General features: G+C 43.2%; 1 protein-coding gene across 2 annotated transcripts; it reads left to right on the forward strand.

Annotated features, from left to right (window-relative positions):
- Window positions 1-566: 566 nt before the first annotated feature.
- LOC126366183 (histone acetyltransferase p300-like) lies at window positions 567-19,712 on the forward strand. Of its 2 annotated transcripts, none has more exons than XM_050009156.1 (23): window positions 567-1,153; window positions 3,093-3,310; window positions 4,315-4,516; window positions 4,768-4,934; window positions 6,083-6,616; window positions 6,689-6,827; window positions 6,957-7,132; window positions 7,419-7,625; window positions 8,123-8,241; window positions 8,522-8,789; window positions 9,321-9,578; window positions 9,707-10,591; window positions 10,675-10,832; window positions 12,286-12,396; window positions 12,746-13,064; window positions 13,781-13,924; window positions 14,211-14,684; window positions 14,843-15,076; window positions 15,216-16,007; window positions 16,458-16,697; window positions 17,790-18,041; window positions 18,448-18,624; window positions 18,985-19,712. In XM_050009156.1, exons 1-23 carry the CDS (start codon window positions 1,069-1,071, stop codon window positions 19,411-19,413), a joined length of 6,588 nt encoding a protein of 2,195 aa, XP_049865113.1. In that variant the 5' UTR covers window positions 567-1,068; the 3' UTR covers window positions 19,414-19,712. The 2 variants fall into 2 exon arrangements, with proteins under 2 accessions (XP_049865113.1, XP_049865114.1); XM_050009157.1 differs by having other exon boundaries at window positions 4,327-4,516.
- The last annotated feature ends 1,651 nt before the right edge of the window (window positions 19,713-21,363 follow it).

Genomic DNA, 21,363 nt, shown 5'->3' on the forward strand with positions numbered 1-21,363 from the left:
ATATGTCAGTTATCCGTGGAATTAGAAGGTTAAACTATATGGAAGGAATTATTTTAGTATTTTTTTTTTGGGGAATGTCGCCTGCAAATGTCCCTCAATAAAGTTAATAAAACTTTCAAAGGGAAATGTAAATTTTAGGCAGATTGTTAAACAACTTTTGCCTAAAAGAGGAAATGAGGTACAAACAAAAACACATTTTTGTCTATGGCTTTATAGAGACACGTCGTATTGATGGCGGCCACTCCCGATTTGGCGGTAAAGTTTAAATTAAATTAATTTTGTGGTTTAAATAGCATATTTAGATCATGTTGGTATTTTTAATGTATGAAGGTAATTATTTTAAATTACAATAGTTCTTATAAAACATAATTACATATTCGATTTCGTAGTCCTTTCCTAAAAATCGTAATTACATGAACGCAACGTCTTCGGGTATCTTCGGAAACGTTCGGGTAGAAACGCGTTGACGTCAGAAAAATCGGACCGATCCTGCGTCAAATCGGTACTTCCGGCAGTCACGTGGTGTGCGCCGACCAATCCGAACGCGTCTCCTCTTTTGTAGGCCGACATTTTCTGACAAGCGTAGAAAAAGTTTTCATCAACAGCCGCCATTTTGCGCTGGAGAGACTGAGAAGAATTTCGGAATTTGTCGTGTAAATTTTCTGTTTTTTCTTACATCATTTTATCATAAACTGTACCATTCCGTGTATTTTAAAGTGTTAAGTGAAATCGTGTTATTCGATCGGTAAAATAAGTCCCCTAAAGTCGCGAAAATCTGGTGATATTGTTTTCATTTATTGTGCTAGTTCCGTCGGAAGATGGTGAGAGGGTCTGTGTAGCTCTTCGTTCGATTCGGAGCTTTGTAATGGCGAATACTTGAGTGAGAAATTCTAATATGTGCCTTCAACGGTGTGGAGGACATCGAACGATCGGGATGTGGGTGAATTTCATTATGATGGATGACAAATCGCTGTAAAATGTTATTTCTCGAAGATATAAGACATAAAAGTGTTATTTGAATCGGCGGGCCGAAATATTCACGACGGCTTACGTTTAGTAAACAGAGCCATGGCCGATCATCATGTGGACGAGCCGCCCAACAAGCGGGCTAAGATGATCCGGGACCCGTTCCAGGGTCCCTCGGACTCCGCAGGTGAGTACTGCAACGATTTACACAAGTTTAGCCCGCTCTTCTGTCATTATCTTGCTGCGATTTTTGACATTTTGTCGTCGTTCTTGTTAGCGCCTCGCAAGATTTGCGTCGTATTTATTGTATGTTAGCTACAGAAATAAGGAAAATAAGCATTTAAATTTTAGTTTTAACATTTTTGTTCAATATGCAAGAGTTTCAGTGAGAAGTCTTACATCTACAGCCATGACTAAAAAGTTCACTTTTGCCTATCAACCCTTGACTTAGGGGGTTATAAATTGTGTTATTAGACTAAAAAGTTTATATTTTCTATAAAATTTAAGAATTTGTGTCGAAATATGAATAAAATATTTGTTTATATACAAGCAATTTGGTTTTGGGTTTTCGGGTCAGCCTCAACAATTGACAAGTTTTCTCTGTATTCTCTGGTCTAACATCAAAGTTCAATAAAATATTATGAGGTTGTTACTTGTATTTCACCATTTTAATTTATGAAGTTGACTAAAACACCTTTTTTATTTAGAACAATGGGAAAACTTTCAACTGTGATGTGACCTACATACATTTTCTGAATAAAAAACCTAACATTATTGGTTCTTAAATTAAAATGTCAGACAATTTTAATTTTATTGGTCAAAATATAGTATGTTTTTTTTATTATTGTATTGTTTTATAACCTCTTAGTGCATGCTGGGAACTTGCAACTACTAGTAAAAGTTTCAATGTCAAACATTATCAGTTCACTTTAAAATTCATTATAGTTTTTAATATATTTTTGTTTGTAATTGAAATCATATGTTTTACTGTACTGTCCCTAAAGTCCATATATTTTTAAGTATTTAGATATTTATGCTTTTAATCCCTTAGTCATTGTTTCTTGACATTAATATACCTTCCTACAAATATATTTATGTACATAATTTTAAATAAAAAAAAATATATATATATGTAGATTGTGTATTTAGATGTATTCTATATTAAGTTATTAAATTTTAAGTATATCAGAGTACCTAGGTATATCATCAGTCTGCTATTACTTAATTAAAAATGGTCAAATATTCAGTTTTTCTGGATCACTCCTGAATTAAATGCATAATAATTAAAGTTCAACTTTGAACTGGACAGATTTTATTACTTTGTCTTATGGTGGCGAGGTGTCAAACCAATTAATTTATTTGAGATAGGACTAATTTTTGTGAACACTTGTGGTTGTTTAAATAATAATTATTAAAAAAACCTGTATGTAACAAGTAATTTTCCTACAACACATTTTTTTTTTCACTGTACTTAATTTTCTTTTTCATATTCTTTTAATTATTTCTTTAAGATGTTGGTGCTGATTCCAGTAAACACTTAATTTTAGATTATACCTTTCATTTTCTTATACAGCCTAAAAATATGTGGGACACACATCAAGTTTAGACAAAAAATCTTAAGCAACCTGTTACATTTTGGAATGTTAGTGTATATTCCAATAGAATTAAATTGACAGCACATGACAAATCAGCAACATGACCTTCCTCCGGGTTATTATTTTAAACACTCATTCATTTGAAAACTAACAGCTGTCTATCAACTGTCCCTTTCCTTTTTGTTGGATGAAAAAATGACAGGTATAACTTAATTAGCACAACATGATTAAATATTTAAAATTTATATTTTTTTTTGTTTTGTTATGTACCTACTACCATTTTCGTTAAGTGTAATATAGGTTATAGGTATCATAATGAAAGCAAATTATTTTTAAAAGTATAGTATGATGAATGTTTTTATTTTTTATAAATTATTATAATTTTTCATATTGACAAGTTAACAGGGACTGTGCTAGGTTTTTCAGTATTGTACAAGAAATTAGAGTATTTAGGAGCAAGAAATAAGTACAGCATTGTCCTGCTATAATTTTGGTGCTTACAACATGACTGACAGTAGCGTGTGTTTACAGGAGATGGATTCTCGAATCTCGACATGTTCGACCTCGAGAAGGACCTTCCTGACGAGCTCATGGGGGGCGCTTGGGGCGAGCAGCTCGGAGTGGCGGGACCCAAGCCCCCCGCACAGGGCCCAGGGCCCGGGGGGCAGATGAACCCCCAACAGCAGCTCAATGGAGACGATCCTACAGCTGCCATGCAGAGGCAAATTAACAATCATCTTATACAACAAGTGAGTACCTGAGACTGATGAAATCTAAAACCTGCTGACTCAAGTTATCTACAAAGTTTCTCAATTCTCGATCAATCGCCATTTAACTCCAATTGTCGTATCGCACGGATCCACAGTCACTCACATTATAAAAGTTCACTCTACAAAGTTGTATTTAATGATTGGTAAAATTTTTCTAATATTTCACCCCACTTATGGAGGTGTTTTCTCGAATCCACCCTTAAAGTTTGTCGGGTTCGAAAAACTGCACACTGTATACATAAACTCACGCCTATTTCCCACCGGGGTAACCAGAGGCTATGAAATGCTTCTTTGCTTCCTCTACATTCATCAATCGTTTCATACATGCATGCTGGTTCAGAGTAAATCGTTCTGAATCTTTTCTAAGAACATCTCCAATTTGGTCAATGTACGCCCTTCTAGGTCACCCTCTGCCAGCCCTACCACCAACCTTCGCTTTATATACTTTCTCTCATTCTTTTATATGATTTCGTAATCCTATTATCCTTTATCCACTCTATGTGTCCAAACCAACTTAACATTCCCTTTTCAATCTTATTTACTATATCGTCTTGTTGCAGTAGGGTACCAAAAACCACCCATAAAAATCATAATAAACTGTGGCGAAGTTACGCAACCTTACCCTTGACAGGAAAAAAGTTGTTGATACAAACAATGCAATACCGTAAAAAAGTTCAGTTAACATTCTAAGTTCATCTAGCTGTATGAAAAAAATATTATCTCAAGTTACATAACAATACTTAACCCCTTCAGTGAGATGGCCTTTGTTTCAAACAACTTTGTTGCGCCCATTTTGAGAGGCTTATGTTATGAAAGTTGTGAAATCAGAGTAAAGTGAGGGGTATGAATAATTCTTTTAAAAAAAATCGTTTGTTTCAATTCAGGTGACATAAACACTAATATCAAAATAACTTGAGTCTTTCTTTTAATAAAAACTTGTGCTAATTTGAATATCCTATACTAATAAATTATGTCGTATGCTGGTCTTTTCACAGGGCAACAAGGGCTTAGTGGGCCACAACAATCCGTTAGGATTGGGTAGTTTAGGAAGTAAGAGTCCCTTACAGTCACCTCCTAATGTGTCTGTATCTAAGGACCTCATGGGTGGCATGCACCCACAACTAATGCCAAATACAAGTCATCCAAATCAACTACATTCGACGATGCCGATGAGTTCCATACAAGGTGAGTGCAGTACATTTTTCGCTCTAAAAGTAAAAATTTTACTGTCGGTCGTAACAAGTGCGAAATAGTAATATTTTTAATATGTAAAAGTTTTTTTTTATATTAGGTTAGGCCTATTTTTTTATCTTTACTTTCTTTATAGGTTCTTCGTAGAGTTTTTTTCGAAACAAATTGTTGCTTCGAAGTTCAAACTAACATTAATTGTTTTGTAATAGGAAAAAAAAAGTATATAACGCGTGATTTAATTGTAGGAGGGATGAACGTCGCGAACGTGGGGGGTAACATGATAGTGACCAACAGCAGCATGGGCGGTGCGGGCATGTTGGGCAGCGGCATCATCAACAACGTGAACAAGCAGCTGCCCACACTCATGTCCAACAACCACCACGCCGCGCCGCCGCACCATCCCCACGCACAGGTACCAACACAGAATTTTGAACCTGTAAAGTACTACACTTGTGAAATTGGCCATGCTACGATTTTTTTATGTATTTGTTTTATAATTTGTTTTGAAAATATAGTCCATTTTAAGGAACCAATTTCGATATTTTTGTGTTTTATCAATCCTATCTATTTTTTAGAAACACTTAAAATTTCACCCTTGGTGACGTCACTAAAGCAAGAATTAAAAAATGCCTTTGCCTACAAAAAAAAGCGTCAATATCAATACTGTCAGTTCAATACTGAACTGTCAGTGAGTGTCAGTCCAATTCAGTCCATCTCGCCAAACTCAGATGAAACTTGTTGAAACGTTACTTTATGTGTACCTAATTACATATTTATATTTTCAAAATGGGAGGAAGAGAATGCTTTGTTCCATCATGCACGAATAACAGCAGTGATAATCCGAATTTGTTATTCGTACCCATCCTAGAACGTACATAAGAGCTTTCGCTCCTCTGATCTCCGAAATATTGTGCTTGCTGGAGTTGGTCATAAACTCTAAAATCATGACGTTGTTCACTCGCGGTAAATTACGAGAGTCGGCTTTTTCGAAATTAGCTGTTCTAGTCGCCATCGCAATAAAGAATACAGACAGAAACAGAATAGCTTGTTGAATAATTTGAATATAACCTCATCAACAACTTGTGTCAACTATCAATACCAGTTGTCATAAATGAACTTTTTGTAAGCAGGCAAAGGCATATTTTTATACATCTTGCTACAAAGGTCAAATAAAGGTCAATCGTTTTAATAAAATATCTTCAAAAATACTGAAAAATAAAAAAAAGTAAATATAGGGAGTTGTTTCAAATTCATTTATCTCGAAATGGTTTTCAGCTTTCTGTACATTTACAAAAACCGAGCATGGCCAATTATCTAAAATATTTTTGTTGAACCACTAAAATAATCTGAAACATATTTACGATCTATATAGTTTTAACTGATTTGTTCTTAGTCACCCAATTTAAGAAAACCCATCAATTAGGATTGTAATTGACTAATGTACACCTAGTTCCCTAATAACTGTATTCGTAGGTAAAGTAATTATTTTTTGCGATCTCGATTGTTACCCAATAACTTAATTATACCGGGAAAATCGCTCTAACGGGATAAAATTTACAGCAAATGCAAAACGGTCCGCTGGGCGGACGTGTGGGCGGCGTGGGCATGGCGGCGCCCAGCATGCGCAGTACGCTGCAACATCATCCGCGGATGTCTGCCCCGAGCGGGGGCCATCCGCTGACACCCTATCACCCGCCCTACGGCCAGTCGCCGCAGGGCCCGGGGGTGCCACCAGCACAGCGACCAGCTAGTGTTCGTTTCGGTCCTCCCGGCGACGCAGCGGGGGCGGCGGCGGCGCAGGCCGTGCCGCCCGCGCCGTCGCCGCAGACTCCGGGCGCGCCGGCCGGCGGCCAGTCGCAGCCGCAGCCTGCCGCGCAGCAGGCGCCGCCCGCCGCGCCTCCCGCGCAGCCCGCGCCCGGCGGCTCCATAGCCGACCCCGAGAAACGCAAGCTGATACAACAGCAGCTGGTGCTGTTGCTACACGCACACAAGTGCCAGAGACGCGAGTCCCAGTCCAACGGCGAGACGTGGCAGTGCACGCTCCCGCACTGCAAGACCATGAAAGGAGTGTTAAACCACATGATGTCGTGTCAAGTGAGTTCTCGTTTTATCTCTCCTTGCAATATGGTATAAAGAGTTATCCTATAATATTTATCCTCTTTGCAGGCTGGCAAAAATTGTGGAGTCCCCCATTGTTCATCATCAAGACAAATCATCAATCATTGGAAACATTGTAATAAAAATGACTGTCCAGTATGCTTACCTCTCAAACAAGCAGACAGGACCAGAACTAACAATATGAATGGTAAGTATGTATATAATTTAGTAATTCCGTCAATTCAATATTAGTAACAGTATTATTGACACTACCTTTATGAGTTGCAAGAAGTATAATAGTGTATAGTTCGTGGAGTAAGCATGTGTATCGTTCCAGCAGCGGCAGTGAGCCACGCGACGACGGGCGTGGGCGTGGGCACGGGCGGGCCGGGGCCGGGCGTGGGCGCGGGCCCGGGCGCCGCGGCCGGCATGGGCGGCGTCAACCCGTTGGCTCCCGCGCCCGCGCAGCCGCAGCCCGCGCCGCAGCCCAACACGCAGGGCGCCGACATGAAGGTATATTACACTACAACGACTATAACTTGGATATTGAGCGCTCATTGTCGAGATCTATTTATTACGTTGTGGTCTCATTTGTACTCAATATACGTGTCCCTACGTATATTAAAAGTATGTCAATATCTAACAAATGTCCAAATGCGGTTTAACTTTTCATGTCTTCTTTTTCGTTTAAATAGTTGTTTAACATAGCTACTTTTTCTTCGTGGCCTAAGTGCTAATATATTTGTGGAGGATAGCAGGGTCCTGAGAACATGTACTTACCTGGTATCATTTCCTCCAGCGAGCATACGAAGCGCTAGGCATCGCGTGCCCCACGTCGGTGGCCAACATGGGCAACGTGGGCGGCGCGTTCCCGCGCGCGCAGCTGGCGCGCATGGGCGTGCCGCGGCCGCCGGCGCTTAGCGACGTGGTGGCCGTGCCCGGCGGCATGCAGCAGCTGTTCCCGCAGGGCCAGCCCGACCTGCAGCAGCAGCAGCAGCAGCAACTGGTAAGTATACTCTCTTCAGCCACTTTTATATTACTTTCAACTTATGAGTCAGTCATCTACGTACAGCATTTTCGATTTGTCTCCATATGGAGCTAATTCTTTGACTTTTTTGTGAGTCACAATGTCCTTTTTCCCTTTCAGTTTTCCTTTTTTGCATTTTTGCGTTTTTATATGTAATGTATGTTGTTCTCGGTCTTCCCTTGGTTTTCCCTTCTACCTTATTTTCCCATGACGTTTTCCAAATCCATTTCTTATTAAATGTAATTTTCTATAGCACATTCCTTTGAAACTTTTATGGCTTTCAGAGTTAGTATTTTAAGCTACTTTTTGCCACTTTAAACTGACCTAGAATCGCAGACGCCTCCATACAATCTAAAGATCAGTTTACGCTGGTAGACATGGTTGATACACGTTTGATACTAACTTGCTATTTGAATTGTTAAGAGACACTTAAATGTTCCATTGTATATTCCAAGCATGTAATGCGTTGTGTACAGATGGGCGCAGGCACGCTGCAGCTGCCCGGCGGGACCGTGACGGCCAACCCTGTCTCCGGCACAAAGGAGTGGCACCAGTCTATAACAGCCGATCTCAGAAACCACCTTGTTCATAAACTGTAAGTAACATGTAAGAAATACTCCCCAGCGGCTATGGCAAGGCATTCTCGACGCGACAAATTGGGTTTTAGTCTCCTATTCCTTGCAGTTTCTTGCTCTATATTGTTACACTTAGAACTTCCATTTAGATGTAATAGCTATTTGCAGAATAGGGATTTTATAAATAATTTAACGATTTTTTGGCCACGTTATTAGACATTTAACGAAAATGGCAGTTATCGATTAAACTAAAATTTTATCTTCATTTCCTTGCTAAAACTATAACTTTTTCCCCAATAGGGTGCAAGCTATCTTTCCCACGCCGGACCCCACAGCAATGCTAGACAAACGAATGCACAACCTAGTCGCGTACGCGCGGAAAGTAGAAGGCGACATGTACGAAATGGCCAGTACTCGATCCGAGTACTATCACTTATTAGCAGAGAAGATTTACAAGATACAGAAGGAGTTAGAAGAGAAGCGCCAGAAGAGAAAGGAGCAGCAGTTGCAAGCGCAACAGCAACAGGCGCAACAACAGCAGCAGCAACAACAGCAGAATCAGCTCCAGGTATGTTGTTACACCATTGTCGCACCCCAGACACTCCATACAAATATCTTGTTCTTATTGTGTGCAGCATTACTCTGTGCATGCGAGCGAGACAGACACTCCGCGCGCGCTCCTTTGCTCGTATTGGTGCGGAGCGCTACCCTATTCTTACTGGAGAGTAGCTGTCACTTATTATGTGTCGTGTCGATCGATATTTTTAGTACAGAGTGCCACTATTAAATTCATCACGTCTACGAGGTAGTCGCAATGGAGTCAGAATTCGGTGGTTTGCCCCATTATTGATTAGGTGCCTCATTTTATATAATGTACTAGCGATCCGCCCCGGCTAAGCACATTTCAACAAACTAAATCATTTATACACTATAACCTTCCTGTTGAATCGCGCTCCATCCATTGAAAACTGTATGAAAATCCGATCAGTAGTTTTTTTATTTTATCTCGTTGAAACAGACGGACTGACGCGGCGACGGACTTTGTTTTATATTTTAGTAATTAGTGGTGTGAAATAGTATAATGTGTGTGTACACGCAGGCGCAGCAGCCCGTGAACGTGATGTCGGGCGGCGGCGTAATGGGCGTGCGGGCGGGCGTGGGCGGTGTGGGCCCGGGTGGCGTGGGCGGCGTGGGCCCGGGCGGCGTGGCGCGCGCGGCCCTGGCGGGCGCGGCGCCCGCGCTGCAGGCCATGCGCATCCCCTCGCCCGGCATGGCCGCGCTCAACATGCCGCCGCAGGCCGCGCGCATGCCCTTCCAGGGGAACCTCGTCGGTCCGCCCGGACCTAGCCCCAACCAGGTACTAATCTAATACTAATCATTTGTTATTTAAATGTATACTTAAATTTGAATGATCTTTATTAAGGTGTCTGTACTCTGTTGCATCTTTTACGAAAATGTAGTGCTAAAACGACATCTTTTCTTCAGATGCCACATACGCCGAACGGTGGCAGCGTCGGCGTCGGAAGCGTAGGCCAGCCCGGCATGTCGCCGTTCGGGCAGCCGATGACGTCGCCGGCGCCTCAGTATCCGATGCAGTCGAACGGGCCGGCGCCGCTGGCGTCCCCGAGCCACCAGGGCGAGAGCAAGGTGCGACTGTCGGGCGGGCCCGTGGCCAGCCCCTTCATGAACCACGCGGCCGCGTTCCGCGAGGCGGCCGCCGCGTCGCCCAACACGTCGGGCGGGTCGTGCGGCCCCGCGCTGCCCGCCACGCCCGCCACGCCGCCGCCGCCGCGCCCCACCAGCCGCGCCGCGCCCGCCGCGCTGCCGCCCGTGCTCGACGAGCCGCACGATGAGCCGCGCATCAAGCAGGAGCCCAGCGACCCGCCGCGCATCAAGGAAGAGCCCGACGACCCCGACGTGGGCGGCAAGGGCATGCGCGACGAGATCCCCGACGAGAAAATGGAGCGCCCCGACTTCTCCGTCAAGACGGAGATCAAGCAGGAAATCAAGGAGGAGATCAAAGAAGAGCCGTCGGAGGCGGGCGGGAGCGCCTCAGACCGGGGGCCGAAGCGCGCTTTCGTGTTCAAGCCGGAGGAGCTGCGCGCCGCGCTCATGCCGACGCTGGAGAAGCTGTTCCGGCAGGACCCGGAATCTCTGCCCTTCCGCCAGCCCGTGGACGCGCAGGCGCTCGGCATCCCGGACTACTTCGACATCGTCACCAAGCCCATAGACTTGTCCACCATCAAGGGCAAGCTCGACCGCGGCGAGTACAAGGACCCTTGGGAGTACGTCGACGATGTCTGGCTCATGTTCGAGAACGCGTGGCTCTACAACCGGAAGAATTCCAGGGTCTACAGATATTGTACTAAGGTAATTAAGTTCCTATTTCTGTTATGAACCTATTTTATTGATCATAAACAAGGGTGAATACTGATACTGTGTGTATGTTACAGCTATCGGAAGTGTTCGAGCAAGAGATCGACCCTGTAATGCAGAGCCTCGGCTACTGTTGTGGTCGCAAGTACACCTTCAACCCTCAAGTGCTATGCTGCTATGGCAAACAGCTCTGCACTATCCCGCGCGACGCTAAATACTTCTCCTACCAGAATAGGTAAGTCTCACACCAGAAACTGAAGTAAAGTCAAAATAGAATATTGTGAATATCAATGTTCAAAAAATTACATAAAAGTATAACCAGAATAAATACCGTTTGAGCTTCACCTTCTGAACACGACTGAAATGATAATGAAAATAAATACAGTGCATTTATTAATCCAACACTTTCGAAATAACAATCGACATAGTTGAACATTCCTTGCGTAATGTTTGACAATATTGTGAAATGTTAACTTGTCGTATTCAATGGTTCAGTAAGATAACGCTGTCCAATGAATTAAATCTAAAAAAACGTGATTGTTGTCTCAGTCCCTTTTTATGTAATTTTGATGTTGTATGTTTTGTAAAATACGTTGACGTCAGATGATCTAGTTTCTTGTATTAATATTATAGAAGTCCTAACTCCACTAGTTGGCAGACATACACCAACGTTCAACGTATTTTTGCGCAACTACTGTAAATGTTACTAGTCATTGGGCCTTTTCAATTGTTACTTCATGTTTCATTAATATTTCATGTGCTATATCATTGCACGTGCATTTAAGCAGCATTAATATATCTACACTCTGTACAAGCTAAAGCTCTCAAGAGTGTAACGTAATTGTATACAACAACAGTAAAATGATAGCATGAGTAAGCAAGTGAAATTTGAGCGTGTTACTGGGCAGATCATGGAACAATGCAACTGTTGATCTTTGTAATGTAACACCTTGACGCTTAGGCGCCATACTTATCTGAAAAACTTAAAATATTGAAATGGTATTGGCTCGAAATGTAATTTGACAATTAGTGCTGCCTAATGCTACGAGGGTCACTTTTGTGTGTGTTAAATGTTGCCCTTGCATATGGAATCAACTTTGAACTATCTAACATAACACATGTTTTGGCTAGTTCAGCACAAATTACAATATTAAAAAGGCGAATGAAAAAAATGAAATATCTTAATTGGATTTCTGAACTAACCAAGGCAAAGATACGGAACATCTTGCGAATTTTTGCCCTTTATATACACAATTTAGACCATAACACATGGACATTAAAGTCAGACATCTTCCTACCATCAGCTTAACTAAGCTTTCTGTCGCTTACCCCCAACACATGGAAACACTCTTAATTATTTGCTTCTGTTTCCTATTATTCTGTGCAACCGACAGTCTTTCAACTTCAATTATCAGTCGAGAAACTTATCGCAAATACAGATTTTCAAAGTGAAGTTGCAGATTGTCTCGAAGTTTTATAGTTAGACTTGTCAGTTGCACCCTTAACATTCACGTTCCTCAAAATTGTGTATTATGTCATTGTGTTTTGGCTCTAAACGTGTCTGTCTACTAACCCTTTTATGTTCTCATCGCTTACTAATTTGTTTTCGCCCCCACGCACGTCCTTGCACAATCGTTCCTGCTCGCTTGACTCACGCGTCCACGTTGCCCGGATGGTCGCGCATAAAGTCTAAAAGCGTATGGGGTTGTGTCCGATAGATACACCTTCTGCCAGAAGTGCTTCAACGACATCCAAGGAGACACCGTCACGCTGGGAGACGACCCGCTACAGCCACAGACGTAAGTATCATTTATTACCACTTATTTACTATTAATTTCAACCCCAAACTCAAGATAATTTTCTAAAATATTTTTCCTTATTAAAATGCCTAAATTCTATTATGTGAACGCTTCGAAATGAGTTTTAGTTGTGGTTAAATGACTATTTAATTTATATTAAAAGTTAGTATTTGCTGAGTATTTGGAATATATTGATAATAATGTGGATTTACTTTGAGAGTAACACTAAACTCTTTATTTTATTTTTTATAGTATAAGTAATGTAGTATTAGTGGATAAAAGATGAAATTAAATGGATTTGTACGTTTTATCTTTCTCATAGATACAAAAAACAAAACCATTATTCCAGCGCGATCAAAAAGGATCAATTTAAGGAGATGAAGAATGATCATTTAGAACAAGAGCCATTTGTAGTGTGTATGGACTGTGGTCGCAAACAGCACCAGATATGCGTGCTACACCACGACCAGATATGGCCACAGGGCTTCTGCTGTGATAACTGCCTCAAGAAGAAAGGCGCTAAGAGGAAAGAGAACAAGTTCTGCGCGAAAAAGCTTCCCACATCCAAACTCGGCATTTATATAGAGACTAGAGTGAACAATTTCCTAAAGAAGAAGGAGGCTGGTGCTGGTGAGGTGCACATCAGGGTGGTTGCGTCCTCTGAAAAGGTGGGTGGATACATTGTTTTTAAGATTTAAGTTAGTACACTATAATACAATTAGACAAATCCAATACATCCGCTGGATATTCTGCCACTGTTAGTGCTTTCTATCGGTCTATCTGTTAAATATCTTGTCATGTAATATATTTTTCACACCCCGGACACTTCCTGCGAAATACCTCGTTTTACACAGACACTACACATACGCGTTATCGTACACGTGCATTTGTGTGTGACACTCATACGATTGAAGACTAAAGTAAGACTCGGGGGGTGAGGTAAACCTAGCTCAGCCGCTGGTGGGGAGCCGAGAGTAGCCGTTCTACATGTAGTATTATTCTTTATTCTATGCTTACGTGTAAAGTATCATCTATTTTCGTAAGTCTCAAATGCAAGCTTACATGCTTCTCGACTATTGCGTGAACTTTTGATTGAAGTAAGAATTCTCGATCTACCATCGGTTCATTTTCACTCACATCGCACAATTCGACCGTTGCTTAAAGTTCATATGCTTATGATCGATGCTAAGAATTCTCGAACCAGCTAAATTTCTCTACAGCAACCTTAGATTTTGCCGAAAGTTAAATAAGTGACAGGTTCGATAACCTGTCTTCAACTTACGCCGGTGCGTATCGCCCATATTTTAGATACCCATCAGTTGAAAAAGGATATACAGATAAATACAAAGAGATGGAGATGTATAACACATTATGTGTCGTTCAGATGGTGGAGGTAAAGCCGGGTATGCGGTCCCGGTTTGTGGAGTCGGGCGAGCTGTGCGCAGAGTTCCCGTACAGAGCGAAGGCGCTGTTCGCCTTCGAGGAGGTCGACGGAGCTGACATCTGCTTCTTTGGCATGCACGTACAGGTTGGTAGCACTGTGTCAATATATCTCGTCACATTAGCCCATCAACTTGTGACAACACAAGATACTGACGTCATATTGACTTGTAATTCAATTCCAATTCAATGTTCCCTTTGCAATTATTAACAAAGTTTACAAGTTTCGTTTTCGTTTCAGTAAAATTTTCGTTTTGTCGCAAGTAAATTAAACAGCAAAATACGATTTACTTTCGAGCCTGTTATTAATTCATATATGTGTTACTATTTTTTTGAAATGTCCAAGCAATACTGACCACATTCGTTATTTACAGGAATACGGCAGTGAAAGTCCATCACCAAACACGAGGCGTGTTTACATAGCATATCTAGATTCAGTACATTTCTTCCAACCGCGGCAGTATCGTACCGCAGTTTATCACGAGATCCTACTCGGATATTTAGACTACGCGAAACAACTCGGATACACTATGGCCCATATTTGGGCGTGTCCGCCTTCGGAAGGCGACGACTACATATTTCACTGCCACCCGCCCGAACAAAAGATACCTAAGCCTAAAAGACTACAAGAATGGTATAAGAAAATGTTAGACAAGGGTATTATAGAGAGGATAATTTTAGACTACAAGGATATTCTTAAGCAAGCGATGGAGGACAACATCTCTTCGGCGGCAGAGCTGCCTTACTTCGAGGGCGACTTCTGGCCTAACGTGCTCGAGGAATCCATCAAAGAATTGGACCAAGAAGAAGAGGAGAAGAGAAAACAGGCTGAAGCCGCTGAGGCAGTGGTCAGTATATACTACACTTCATAATTCACTAAAATGTAAACTCTTACTTTTTGGTTTATTTCTCGTAACCTTATTTTATACCAATCCTATCATAGTATGTAAAATACTTGTACAAACCTAAAGCAAAAGTATGCAACAGTAATTATATATTATTTTAGATATTCCAGTCGTCGGAAGAGAATGAGCAAGGCCCCGACGGCAAGAAGAAGGGTCAAAAGAAGGCAAAGAAATCGAACAAGTCGAAGGCGGCGCAACGCAAGAATAGCAAGAAGCAGAGCGACCAACAGCAGGGCAGCGACCTTAGTGCTAAGATATTCGCCACCATGGAGAAACACAAGGAAGTGTTCTTCGTTATCAGGCTACATTCCGCCCAATCCGCTGCCAGCTTAGCGGTAAGTTGTATACCTTCCTTAACCAATTTATTTAAATTTGCACAATTTAATACAAGAAAACATTATGGCCTATATAATGCTAAACTGATAAAAAAACTAACAAGAAACTCACTCACTAAAACTTTCAATTTGTTTACAGCCAATCCAAGACCCCGACCCCTTAGTAAACTGTGACCTAATGGATGGTCGCGACGCATTCCTTACAATGGCCCGCGACCGCCACTACGAGTTCTCATCGACGCGGCGCGCGAGGTTTTCCACGCTGTGTATGTTGTACGAGTTACATAACCAAGGACAAGACAAGTTTGTGTACACGTGCAACAGCTGCAAGTCACATGTGGAGACGCGTTATCATTGCACCGTGTGCGACGACTTCGATCTCTGCGTGCCTTGCTATGACAAGGGGGGTCACCCACACAAGATGGAGAAGCTCGGCCTAGACCTCGACGTGGGCTCGTCCCCGGGAGACATGAAGCAGGCGAACCCACAGGAGGCGCGCAAACAGTCGATTCAGCGATGCATACAATCCTTGGTGCACGCGTGTCAATGCCGCGACGCCAACTGCCGACTGCCGTCGTGCCAGAAGATGAAGCGGGTCGTGCAACACACCAAGATTTGCAAGAGGAAGACGAAGGGCGACTGTCCTATCTGCAAGCAGCTGATCGCGTTGTGTTGTTACCACGCGAAGCACTGCCAGGAGACGAAGTGTTCGGTGCCGTTCTGCAGCAGCATCAAGCAGAAGCTGAAGCAGCAGCAGGTGCAACAGAGGGTGCAGCAGCAGCAGCTGCTGCGGCGGCGTATGGCCGCCATGAACACGCGAGGCGCGCCCGCGCCCGCTTCCCCGCCGCCCGCGCCCGCGCTCGCCTCGCCGCCGCCTTCCAAGCCCTCCTCGCACACCTTACCCCACAATGTGCAGAAGGCTTTACAACAGGTTAGACACCACTTTTTAAAATCTTACATTATTCTAATAATTAAACCGGTGCCTGTGCCCAATAATGAAACAGGTCTTGCAAGATAGTAGTTATCCCGGGTTCGATTCCCGGTGGGGACACGTCTAACAAAAGACACTCTGTGTGAGACGCCCCGATTTGGTCAGAACGTAATCGCCTGATTGTCCGAAAAATCAGATGATTCCGTGAAGGTAATCTAAGTAGTCAATAATAAAAATATGTAATATTTACAAATGATTATGCATTGAACATCACGCGGTAAATTCAAACGTGTGACGTTAAGCTCGTTTGATATACAGGGACGTTTCTCCATAAGTCTCGGCTTGGCTAAGTCGGCACCTTAGCGGTGGCGGTATTCGCGAAGAAACCATTTGTTTTCAGTTTGTAAAGCGATAATTCGCCTGGTTTAGCAAGTGACATTGACTGTACAGGTGCAGGAGGAGGCGGCGCGGCAACAGGCGCCGTCGTACGGCAAGCAGGGCGCCATGGGCGGCGGCGGCGGGCCGGGCGCGGGCTGCGGGCCCGTGGCGCGCGCGGCGGGCGGCGCCGACTGGGCCGCCGCCCGCTACCGCGCGCCGCCGCCGCTGCACCACGCCGCGCCGCACCGCCTGCCGCATCCGCACCAGCAGCACCCGCCGCCGCACCCGCACCACGCGCAGCAGCAGATACAGGTACACGACACCCTCAAGGATTACACTCACGGGCAGCGGCACCAATTATATAATTTAAAGATAACTTGTGACCACTTCGATAGGAAGTCCTAAGATGATCAATCATACGGTTACATGTTAACAAAAAATAAAAACAAATGTTACTACTCTACTGTATGTCGGGCTCACATATCACATGATGATACGCAGCAGCTAACCCCGACAAAGTCACCCAGCGCTCTATATTTGTATGTATGTAACAAAGTTAAGCAAATTATATTGCATCGAAATGTACCTACAATGGATCGTTAGTTGTCTGAAGCGGTTCTCTATTTTTACGCCTAATTTTTTATGTAATAATTTACCATGGCATATTATTACTTGTCCTATTATTAGTTACGCATAATATTAATTTGTCAAAACTTTTTAAGCATAATTTTGAAACTCATAACTACCATAAGCATAATAATTAATGACAATAATGACATATAAGCATAAGTATTATAAGCATAAAAACTATACTCCGAATAAGAAAAGTTTTGGCACAACTTTGAACATTTCCGAAACTTACTTTTTCCTTGGTTGCATTTGGTTCATGATTGTGACTTTTAAAATTTTTTGACTCTATTTCATGCTGTTGGTGATCATTCAGTATACTTTTCATGTGTAAGATAGACATACTGGCGGCGTAGGGGTGGCCCAAGGGCCACCCTCGCCGCACCCTAACCTACTGTTATGCCTTGTAAAAATTATGACAAAACACTATTACTTATTCTAAAAAAGAATTATGGATACCTATTTATATGCGAATCAAATTTATACCAACAAATATTAGTCCAAAAATAAGTTATACCTAACAAACCAGTATTCTTAGATGTTATTATGTGAAAGTACTATTATGCTTAAAAACGTTATGCGAAAAGGATTATGATAATTAAAATTATGACAAAACCATTTATGCATTTTAAGAGAATCCCGTCTGAAGCCTGTGTGAGAAAAAAGGATGACAGATGTATTAAAAGACAGTGTTTTGTAATGATGCCCAATTATTACGACCTTATTCTACACTACCAGACCAGTACCAGAATGCTAAGTGTTTATTATTGCGTCCAGCAACAACAACGAGCTCCCGCGCCAGGCGTAGGCGGCGTGGCGGGCGTGGGTGGCGTGGCGGGCGTGGCCGGCTCTGTAGCGGGCGGCGCAGTGGGCGCAGGCGCAGGCGCGGCCCCTGCCATGCACCAGCGCGCGCTGCAGCAGCTCATGCAGACGCTGCGCTCGCCCACCAGCCACAACCAGCAGCAGGAGATACTGCAGATACTCAAGTCCAATCCCCCGCTCATGGCCGCCTTCATCAAACAGAGACAGGTACGTATCGTATACTGACGAGCGAGAGTACGAAATCCGACGATTTATCAGGGGTTTTTCCAAGATCGAATAAGTTTACACACATATACAACATACACACACATAGGTACATGTTTTAATAATGTATAATTCACGGAAGAAATTATCAAGGTATCATTTGAGTACTAACAAAAAACACTATCGAAAACTCTTTTTTGACTAAGAAGTTTTTGATGGGGTTGGTAATCCACCTCACAATCCACACGATAGAAGAAGACTTAAGAAGTAACAAAAATAAAAATATTATCCATAAGCGAAATAATTGCAAGTGGAGCTCTATTGGTGATAGATAACATGATTGATAATAAATAGATGATTTACCCTGCATTAATTTGATACATGATAACATAAAAATATTAATTTACAGAACGCGCAAAACCAGCAGCAAGCGTCCAGTGGTGTGGGTGGAGTAGGCGGCGTTGGTGTGGGCGGGGTGGGCGGCGTCGGGCTAGGCGGCGGCGTGCCACAACAGCAGCAACACATGATGCAGCCGCAGCAGCAGCGCCTGCAACAGATGCAGCACATGCACACGCAGCAGACACAGGTATGTGCATTCTGCACCCTTCATTTTCCAAGTTTTTTAATTTATCTCAAGTGCAGTTTTCAATAACAGTTGTTGTTGTTGGCTCGACGATTATACGGCTCACCACCTATCACGTTAGCCTAACAGAAAGCTCGGTGAGTTTATCTTGCGATGGATCAGTCATGAGCTTATACATTTTCCAACTTGTGTTGTTTGTTTGTTAACTAGGCTCAAGCCTGTTGTCTTAAATTTTCTGCCTCGTCGAGCTGGTCCAGCCAGTACCCAGTGAATGCCCTCTGAGGCAAATGTATGTTTTACTTTCTAATATCTGTGATGGATTATAACTGCTTCAAGTGACTTATATATATTTTTGGTGTACAGGTCGGAGGAGTGTCCGGTGTCGGCGGCGTAGGAGTGTCAGCCGTGGGCATGGGCGGCGTGGGTGGTGTGGGCAGCGGCGGCGTGGGCGGGCCGGTGGGCCCGGGCGGCATGGCGCACGCGGCGGGCGGCTGGTTCAAGCAGGCGGCGCCCGTGCAGGCCGGCCTCATGGGCATGCGCGCGCCGTACGCGGCGGGCGGCGGCGCGCGGCTGGGGCCGCGGTACTTCTCGGGCGTGGGCGCGGTGGGCGGCGGCGTGGGCGCGGTGCAGCGCTCGCCGCCCGCCACGCCGTCGCCGCGCCCACCCACGCCGTCCGAGCTGCTGATGCTGCGGCAGTCGCCGGCGCCGCCGCAGCCGCACGCGCCGCCCGACGACCAGCTGCCGCCCATGACGCCGCAAGACCAACTCACCAAGTTCGTCGAGCAGTTGTAGTGTACATAGCCGAGGCGCGGCGCGTCGCCCTGTAATATATAATGTAAGCTATCGCGACCGTCGCCCGCTATCCCTCGATCTAATCCCCCTTATTTATTGTCGATGAAGTTAGTGAGGGCCGTTAATTAAGTATTACGACCGAATCGAGCGCTCAATGTACAAAATGTAAATATGAGAGGAGTGCGTCCTGTCCGCTTCTGCGTAGCGTAAGTTGTTCGTAGTGTAGGTACATTATGATACTTATTCTGTTTATTGTAATTAAATCATTTTATAATATAATTATGTGATCATTATAAAAACTGTTGTTTCTGTTAAATCACACCCTAACAATTCCATTCCTTTACACTCACTATATTTTTATTGTTGAATGCAACTAAACGTAACAATTTCATTTTTTCACTTGCGGTTGCAGGCGCAGCCTAACAACCAATATCTTTAAAAGTAGCACTGGGCACAGATGGATTTCATAGCATACTTATTTCCTCAATAATAGCATCCATAATAAACACTGAACATTAGCATTATGCTATTTATGTATTTATTCTATCTCAAAGCATGCGGCCGCAGGCGTCATCAGCATGCTATAGCGTGCGTAGGCACACTAACGCAAGCTATCGTATCGTGTCCCTTATCCTGGCTCTTCCACGCCACCATAGAGCAACACGTACCTTTGCTCTATGACCATAACGGATTGGGAGGACTACACAGAAAAATATGTCGAAATTGGTCACAAAAATATCAAAATATTTGTCGGTTACAAGCATTTTTAGTGCTAGTGCCAGGATAAGCCTTTCCCCAGCATCACTTTTTGTTACAGCGCTTAGCGAAGATCTGATTACATCATAAAAATAATAATAAATAATCATCAAAATGTCTATAATCTGTCGCCAAATATCAGAACTCGACACGCCGCCGTTATAAAAAAATATTTTTTGTGACAGCGCCTACAAATTCCAGCATCACTTTCTTTGTATCTCGATAACAGCAGATCATCAGACCGAAAGAAAAATCGTTTTGTCGCCAATATTTTTCTGTGTAGTCAGTATCCCGATCCGTTATGGTGCCACGATAAGGGACACTATCGCAACGTCGATTCTGCCGCGTACACGGTAGCTCTCTCTCGCTCTAGCAATTGTTGGATCTGAATCACAGAAAAGGATAGAAGTATGAGAAAGTACGATGCGGTGCTGCCAGCATAGAGCAACACGGACCTTCGCAGATGTAGTTCTTTTTCATCGCAGAGGATATATCTAATTATGTTACGATGACAACTACAGGATAGCAGGGACTGGTTTGTAGGTCAGACTCGCATAGGTACTTTTCGTACTTCAACGTCAGTGTTGCCAACTTAGTGGATTTTCCACTAGATCTGGTGGTTTAGACATGTGGTTCGGCGAAAAAAATATTAGTTTTAGTGGCTAGTGGATTTTTTAGTGGATTAGAGTCCTTCCACTTAGCGGTAAGTGACGAATTTAACCACTAATACAACCGAAAATGGTTTATGAGTTACTTGAGCGAAAGAACCAATATAAAGTTTATTTATTATTAGTAATACATACAATAAGTTTCATATTGAGTAAGATCAAGATGCCTAAGCCACAGTACACCCAAAAGTTTCGTGATTGTTGGTTACGTGACCCAGTTTTAAGGGATTGGTTGCAAATAGTCGAAAGCACTGGTGGTCCAGTTGCTAAGTGCAAATTATGCGGTATATGATTAAGAATAATTTACCCTGTCTCTAGCACGTCTTTACCTACGACGCGGCGCTAAAGAGGGGGAAAAAACATCCCACGATCTGATTGCACTGATTCGGCTTTGGGTTGTTTAGTGATTCTATAGTCTCTGCTTATCCCGGTGGGAAATAGGCGTGAGTTTATGTAAGTATGTATTTTATCTAGTGAAATTCTGGTGGTTTGCACGGCCGCATTTGGTGGGCTGGTGAAAATAAAG

Source organism: Pectinophora gossypiella, chromosome 4 (genome assembly GCF_024362695.1).
Source record: "Pectinophora gossypiella chromosome 4, ilPecGoss1.1, whole genome shotgun sequence".
NCBI lineage: Eukaryota > Metazoa > Arthropoda > Insecta > Lepidoptera > Gelechiidae > Pectinophora > Pectinophora gossypiella.

What these genes read in the sequence shown, in the direction of transcription:
- LOC126366183 (XM_050009156.1), top strand. Translation starts at nt 1,069, where the DNA reads ATGGCCGATCATCATGTGGACGAGCCGCCCAACAAGCGGGCTAAGATG. An exon ending in GGGTCCCTCGGACTCCGCAG is followed by an intron (nt 1,154 to 3,092) that starts GTGAGTACTGCA and finishes GTGTGTTTACAG; the next exon opens with GAGATGGATTCTCGAATCTC. An exon ending in GACCCGCTACAGCCACAGAC is followed by an intron (nt 12,397 to 12,745) that starts GTAAGTATCATT and finishes CCATTATTCCAG; the next exon opens with CGCGATCAAAAAGGATCAAT.